The sequence below is a fragment of the Sphaeroforma arctica genome (genome assembly GCF_001186125.1).
Source record: "Sphaeroforma arctica JP610 unplaced genomic scaffold supercont1.993, whole genome shotgun sequence".
Taxonomy (NCBI): domain Eukaryota; class Ichthyosporea; order Ichthyophonida; genus Sphaeroforma; species Sphaeroforma arctica.
In genome coordinates, this window is record NW_014039565.1 from 19,083 (window position 1) to 27,001 (window position 7,919).

A 7,919-nucleotide genomic window follows, 5' to 3' on the forward strand; every position below is an offset into this window, starting at 1 on the left:
TGATTTTCAAATATGACACTAGGCAAGAGTGTCGAGGAGCCCATGAGACAATAATAGATCACGTAGTATTCAGTACACAGCTGGTGACAACCACTGCCATGCGCAATGTAGAAGTATCAGCTCTGTGCCGTGCGGTTTCGTCATGTGTGAGAATCGCATCGCATGTCGTTGCGTGCGCCCCCCCTGTACTCACAAGCTGTAGCTTTCACTTATCCACAACTAGTACCTTCATTTCGCTTACGTCCTGCATCGCTGCAGCTTTTACGTGCAGCTCATAAGCTGTAGCTTTCACTTTACCCACAACTAGTACCTTCATTTCGCTTACGTCTTGCATCGCTGCAGCTATTGCTTGCACCCGGTCCCAATCAACCATAGCCAATACACATACTCTACCAACAAATTCACATGTCGCATACTGGCGTTGTCCGGTTTCTCCGCCCGTGTATTTGTGTATCGCCTATACCTATCTGAACCGTAGCAGTACAATATAGCTCGCAGAATAAATAAGAAACTCGGCCACTCGATCATACTGAGGTGTATGCAAAGCATGGAAGTATGATATCTAACCCTTTCAATCGTGTTTATATAGCGCTCCGTTGTGTTTTTGATACAGACAATTGTGCTGCCGATCGTTTAGTCGTGTCTCTACTCTATTCTGTTGTCTGTACCCACTCTTCCTGTGTGTGTCTTTTCACGCCTTTCAGATGTACTCATACCCCTTTCCCTGTTGTCATCAGAGGAGGAAGGTGGTGTACTCGGAACAATCGACCGGCCATTAGGTACATGGATTGCGACTAGCAAGAAATCTGGTAAAGCATCTCGGTTGCATGTCTTTCTATTACATGTAACCGAAGAACTCTCCGATAGCGAATGGGCCGAGAGTGATGTCAGGCAACGGCGCTGGGTATGTAGGCGCCATTTCTTCTCTTTGTATATAAACATTGTTGGTCATATTTTGAATTTTCTTTGACTCGCCTGTCCTAATGCTGGGGATTAAAGTGGCTGCCCATCCCCTGTTAACGTCCCTGCTCTGCTCCTTTCATGGGCTGTGATTGTTCTGTATGGGTGTGCTGGTGCCTAATAGTTTGCCGCTGAACCTTCCCATCAACTGTGCTGTTTCGGGTCCGTTTGTATCCGTTCTACAATGTACCTCTACCGCGGCCATGTATGGGTATGTTTGTGATCTCTGTTGGAACATATAATGCATCCGATCGCATTCTGGTCTTTGTGCGTCTGTTGCCATTGTCCAACAAACTGAATACTAGTCGGTTCTTATACTACAGGTCACTGTAGTTCTCATACTACAGGTCACTGTATACTACTCAGTTCTTATACCACAGATCACTTTAACTAATCAGTTCTCATACTACAAGTCACTCTATACTAATTAGTTCTCATACTACAGGTCACTGTATACTAATCAGTTCTCATGCCACAGGTCGACCTCGAATATGCTCTGGAGGTGGTCCATCGAGAGGAGCAGCACAACGCTTTGTTGACCTTCAAGCAGAGCTTGGTGTAGTTACCTTGGTGTCGATCGCCAACTCCGCTTACTGTTTGTACCCAGGTTTGTACTAGGTGAGACAGTACGTCCGGGGCTTTCGTGAATTAGATCGGATGAACATGCGTGCCTAGTTGTAAATGCGCAATTGAAACTCGGGGCACGTGACAGTAGTGAAGCAGGGGTTTAGCTTATTAAGTTTGCGCTTGGGTTGGAGGGCCAGAGGACACATTCGGTCTGCATTTAACTGGCAGCATAGCACAGGTAGGGCAGAGATCACTCGATCCTAGCAAATAGTTTAGTACATAGCAGATATTCTAGTACATACATACAAACATACATGCATATATATGGATGGATGGATGAATGTATGTATGTATGAGCAAATAGGTAAAATAATGGAAAGGAGAGAGAGAGCTGTATGTGGCGGAGATCACTATACCGGTCCACAAAGAATTAGCAATCGTTAAATAGTATCGTCAACGTGACACTGCGTGTGTCTGACCTGGAACAAGCAAAGGTGGCGGCAAGCGCAAGCCATTGTGGTCGATACAGTTCTACGGACCATACGACCAACCCAGATTGAGCCATCTGGTGCTGAGGTAAGGTGTATAAGTACACAAGAGTCCGTGAGATTGACAGTGAGTCAAGTCACTCGACAGCACAGGTGACTTGTATTTCGGCGCAAGTTGTCACTACAGAGGGACAGCTGATGGGCTAGCGTACGGAATTATGAAGTGCTCCGGTTCGTCTGACGTATAATCGAGTGTACTAGGGCGTTCCTTAGCCGAGAAGTGCCTACGCACCGCTGGTCATACTTTTAAAACAGACTAATGTCGAGTGTACTAGTAGGTCGTTCCTTAGCCAAGAAGTGCCTACGCATAGCCGGTCATAGTTAATTAAATAGACTAATTCAATAAACCAAGAGCGATGAGCCATGCAAGGTCTAGGACTGTTCCGAAGAGACAGTTTAACGGACGAGTGAATTTCACTTTCGTCATTAGGTGCGGGTAGTTTCAGTTCGTATAGGACTTGTAGAGCAAAAGTGAAGTACGAAAATGATTTATTATCTACGAATTGCAAGACTTTAAACTGTACCAACCTTGCCCATGCAAGTGCGTTTTCTAGTCACTTACTCCCTTGTACTGAACTTTCTTAAGTCACTCACTCACTTGTACCGAATCCCTATACTGTCGAATTGAAAGCGTAGCACCGTTAGACGCCAACCCTACCGATACAAGGGCTCAATAAATCACTCATCAAACCCTAAAACCCTAACAATATCAACACGGCAGTCTGTCTCACTACCAGGCACGGCACTGCACTACACTGACCCTATCGATGTATTACCCAAAATAGCGACACATTAAGAGAGTTAGTGACCGTTTGACGGTAATGCTGTACCGTTTAAACGTTTACGCACATGGGCATCTCCATGGGCCCAAAGGTCTGGGAGTGCATACTACACAAGTGAGTGCAATCGTCAATGTAGTATACGAACTTTAGTGCCATCCCACTGACATACGTCAACTCTTAAGTTTGCAATGTTGTAGGGGACCTTTGGAAATGGGGAGTCCTACTAGAGTGGGTGCAATTGTCATTATAGTATACAAATTGGCTCTATTATTTGGGGCTGGATCGAAAAATCGGCATTGGCTTGAACCACTTATAGCTTGATGGTAAACAATTGTAGCCAGGTGGCGTGGTATTTTAAATGGGGTCGATAGCCCAAGAATACGATAGTGAGTATGAAAGCAAAAGCCGAACAACACATACTGACATTTCGTTTTATTATTTGGCGCTCAACTATTTACGTCGGCAGGGGACTATAATACCTCATAGTTTGGTAGTATCACATTGTGCATGTATTATCATGGCCTACCATTGTAGTCGGGAGGAGTATGTATTATTCAACTATTCAACTGTGGTCGATATCCCAACCGTCCTCTAGCGCAGTCCATTGAGTGAAGAACACCTGCGGCGTGGAGATGTATAGTAGAAAGATCAGTCGCTTACGAACAAAGTACGTGTGTATAGTAGAAAGATCAGTCGACTACGAACCAATTGTGTATGTGTATAGTACAAAGATCAGTCGCTTACGAACCAATTGTGTATGTGTATAGTACAAAGATGAGTCGCTTACTACGAACCAATTGTGTATGTGTATAGTAGAAAGATCAGTCGTTTACGAACCAATTGTGTATGTATATCGTGGAAAAATTTAAATCTCTGGTGCCACTTACCTTCATAAGGTCGACACAGTGCTTGATGTCTGTCGTTCCGCACATCTCGCGGATGGAGTGCATTGAGAGCTGGGGATTACCAATGTCTATGTGATGAAGGGACAAACCAATAAAACGCATTAGTCCCATCTATCAGGAACAGAGACAGTGGGAATCACCAATGTCTATGTGATGGAGGGACAAACCAATAAAACGCATTAGTCCCATCTATCAGGAATAGTGACAGGGAATTTCCTGTAGCTGGGGATTACCAATGTCTATGTAATGAAGGGACAAACCAATAAAACGCATTAGTCCCATCTATCAGGAACAGAGACAGTGGGAATCACCAATGTCTATGTGATGGAGGGACAAACCAATAAAATGCATTAGTCCCATCTATCATGAATAGTGACAGGGAATTTCCTGTAGCTGGGGATTACCTATGTCAAAACAATAAACGCATTAGCCCCATCTAATAGGAACAGAGACAGTGATTTACTAAAGCTGGGGATTGCCAATGTCTGTATGATCGAGTGACAATGTAATAAACCGAAAAAGGCACACAACTATCGGGTGTAGAGACGGGGGAATTCCTCTAGCAGGAGACTGCAAAGGCCTGCATGGTCGAGAGATAAGGAAACAAAACACAATAGTTGCACCTATCAGGTGTATGACACTGATAAGTAAATGATCAGTTCAAGACGAGAAAGTCTCTCCGGAATGAGACACGGCACAGTACGCTGCTAGTACATTGTTCGAGTGTCCTAAACCCTAAACCCTAACGAAGGTCACACCCCTTTCCAGTAGACCTGCACGGATCTCCGGATGAATGTACAGATTTCTGTACTGATACTAGAACATACCAGCGTCCACCATTTACATATCCAGACAGATCAAATACGTATCCACACGTACTCTAACTTTCGACGTAATTGCTAGACGACAACAACGCAGCCCACTTCATGTGTTCACCCACGCAGGTTGACTACCTACACACGATTTCTTCGCAGATCGAAAACGTAATTCATGCGCACGTACACTCACTTACCAACTGTGCGGATGCCCGTGTTGGCAGAGCAAATGGGTCCGATGGTGGTGCCGCACGAGGAATCGTTACGAACCGCAAGCTCCTGCGTAATGCGTGTGTGAACTAAACCGTTAGAATGTGAACTAAACCGTTAGAAGTGCATTGCAACGCAGGCAGTTGGTTACGTACTATAAGCACATGCCAGATGAACGGTTAAAGGCTTAGCGCTCTTTAACCGTTAAAAAAAACGCAGTTTACTGACGCCGTTCTTTTTGGCCAGTGTATGCAGCTTATCGTTACCTACTCGCATGGTAGTATAGCGCAAGTTATGGGTGTACGTACTTACCACGAATTCGTACCAAAGTACAGCGATCAAACGGAATGACGGTGAAAACAAAAACACCCATATACACAGTACAATAAGCACATCACATACCGGGATAAGAAAACCCATATACGCAGTACAATAAGCACATCACACACCTGGATAGGAATGTCGTTCTTATGCGCGAGTGTGTGTAGCATAGCGTTGGTGACTGCCGTGGTCGCATAACGCGTGTTGCAGTTGATCTTCACCACAGGACCCATGTGCAGCTGTGGCTTCATATTGTCTTCGTGTTTCTCGCTGTACAACCGGACAAAACGTTATTATGAGATATGTATATTCCAATAAGGGTACAATGTATGCGTATCTACAGGGCATATGATTGGCGTCATATATCTCGCTGTACGCAAGGATACAAGATTCAACTTCGAATTGGATACGTATGCACTTCTCGGATATACAAGGCATACCTGATGAATCCGACTTTAAATAGGTGGACGAAGGCAATTCATCACTTTACAAGAGCACGATTGACCTCGAAATACTAGTCGTGTTCCTCGCCGTAGACGAGTCAAGATACTGTCCGTCGACAAGCGGGTTAAGCGTAATTTCTAATTACACAAGAGGCGTATACTACAAATTCCCGATATCATTGTTGGAACCATAACGACTGGAAAAATGTGTATGCACGAGGATATGGTTGTCTTTGGTTTTTCAAGTGCAGAAGGCTAAAACGCTCTCGGCAATATACGGACACACAGCTTTTTTGTGGATCCCATTAAGGTCTTGCAGATGCTTCATGCTTGTGAGGTGCACTGCCAGTAATAAGATATGAAGGGAACACACTTTCACTAATCTAAATTCCGTCAGTAATAAGATATGAAGGTAACATTCTTTCACTAATTTCTGTCAGTGATAAGATATGAAGGTAACACTCTTTCACTAATCTATATTCCTTGTCCACGCATACGCACGGTACCCGTGACACCCCAGATTATTCATATGCCATACACTGGGCGCAAGATGTTTTACGTATAAGCGATCATGCAATAAATAAGCGATGATCGTCGAGAATATATACAAAAATTGAACATGTGTGTGTGTATACTACAACACACACACACACACACCGCCTTCCTTCACCTGCACTCGAACAGATGTGTACGCAGATGCATAGTCAGGTCTACCTACGTAGGCAGGTCTATCTACATAGATACAAACAAAGCACGCTATAATCAAAGTGTACAATGACAAAACTTCGGGCTTAAACGTTCTCACCATCCATCGAGTATACATACAGCGCGTTTTCTACCTGTAGTTAGGGTGTACTGCATGAGCCATATCGGCGCTGACATGCATAGAGCGTGCAAGGGCCATATCCAAACCGGCTTCGTTGGGAGAGTTCGTCAGGCGAGTGATCGCGCGGATCAGCATGGTGGATTGTGCACCATGGGCACTCAGTGAACCCACCTCCTCGTTGTCGAACAAGACTGTCATCTGATGGATAGATGCAAGTATATATATATATATATACATGTGTGTGTGTGTGTGTGTGTGTGTGTATAACAGATGTATGAGCGCCTTTGTCGCGGGAGAAGAATTAACGTGATAGATTCATGTGCACAAGTCGGTGTGGATGTGTAACAGTTGGGTTGGTGTAGTCGTCAGGAGAGAGACTAACACCAAAGAACAGTGTGTTTTGCTGCCGGCGCACGCTATGAGTCTACATCCTTGCTGTTGCGCAGGACCAATATCGGATACAATCACATCAATTCTTGGGAAGGTATGAAATAATTCTACGTCAAACAACCGATCGTGTACGGCAGAATGTATACATGATATATCAAGCGCAGCCGTAACCGCTAGTCCGAGTGCAACCGTGACCGCTAGTCCTAGCGCAACAGTGACAGCTATAAAGGTATATTACTGCACCTAGAGATACTTGTCACATGGTTCTCACAGAATGAATAATTTCCATTCAATAAACGTCAGTGCGTGGTCACAAGCGAGTTTGTCATTGCCTCATTTGGTGTAATCTCCGCATCATTATCGCGTACATGAATGCCCCATACCTAATCTAGTATGCGAATACAACTAAACTATATATTGAGCGTACACCCTCAATTGTATCGAGATCGATGGAAGTAGTGATCCTAAACCATGAATCCTGCACGTCACACCGATGATCTCAACCCCTCAATCCTGAATTTCTAACCCCTATAACTCCAATATGGGCCAAGATTGTTTGCCCTAATCTAAACCGAGCTCGGGTTAAAACGGATTCTGTGTCATAGTGACCCATCACAAAAAGCGGACTCACCGAAATGTTGGGCTCCGACTCTAGCCACGATGAATCATTGCAGGCCTCGATTAGGGACTGCCAATTCAAAAAGATGAAAAATAGGTTGGAATTGTGAGAAATTTTATCGGAGATGCGACGTTGCGTACAAGAAAGCAGTCACGGGGCCAATTTTGCCACAGCTTGTAGAATTATGACGATAAAAAGTAGGATTGGAACCCTGAACGCATAGACGGGCAACTCGCGATACACAAAACCAAAAAACCCTAAAACCCAACATCACGTACACCGACTAGACTCCATGCGACGGTGAGAAGGGGTGCGAGAATCCGCAACATGGCTGTATGCTACGCGCACGAAAGCATTCTACATGAAGCACACGCGTTCTTAGCACATGTCATTATATGCAATACATAGCTTTCACACACTATCTCCCTGAACAGAGCTACGGCAGAAGGGACGAAGGACGTGCTAAACTGGACATCCTGTACTGTATACGATGCATGCATACATGTTGGGAAAGACATGTATATACATATACA

The 7,919-nt window shown here is 44.6% G+C and overlaps 2 protein-coding genes across 2 annotated transcripts; one reads left to right on the plus strand and one right to left on the minus strand.

The window, feature by feature from the left end:
* Positions 1 to 98: 98 nt before the first annotated feature.
* On the plus strand, positions 99 to 2,441 carry SARC_09588 (hypothetical protein; the record flags this gene model as incomplete). Its single annotated transcript, XM_014296393.1, has 3 exons — positions 99 to 129; positions 738 to 904; positions 1,439 to 2,441. The coding sequence occupies 3 exons, from the start codon at positions 99 to 101 to the stop codon at positions 1,520 to 1,522; spliced, it is 282 nt and encodes a 93-aa protein (XP_014151868.1). The 3' UTR covers positions 1,523 to 2,441.
* An 835-nt stretch (positions 2,442 to 3,276) lies between these two features.
* Positions 3,277 to 7,458, minus strand: SARC_09589 (hypothetical protein; the record flags this gene model as incomplete). The annotated part of the gene is made up of 6 exons (XM_014296394.1): positions 3,277 to 3,476; positions 3,745 to 3,830; positions 4,775 to 4,856; positions 5,237 to 5,378; positions 6,391 to 6,575; positions 7,399 to 7,458. Coding segments are annotated over 6 exons (612 nt in total), but the record flags the coding sequence as incomplete, so codon positions are not given.
* Positions 7,459 to 7,919: the final 461 nt, after the last annotated feature.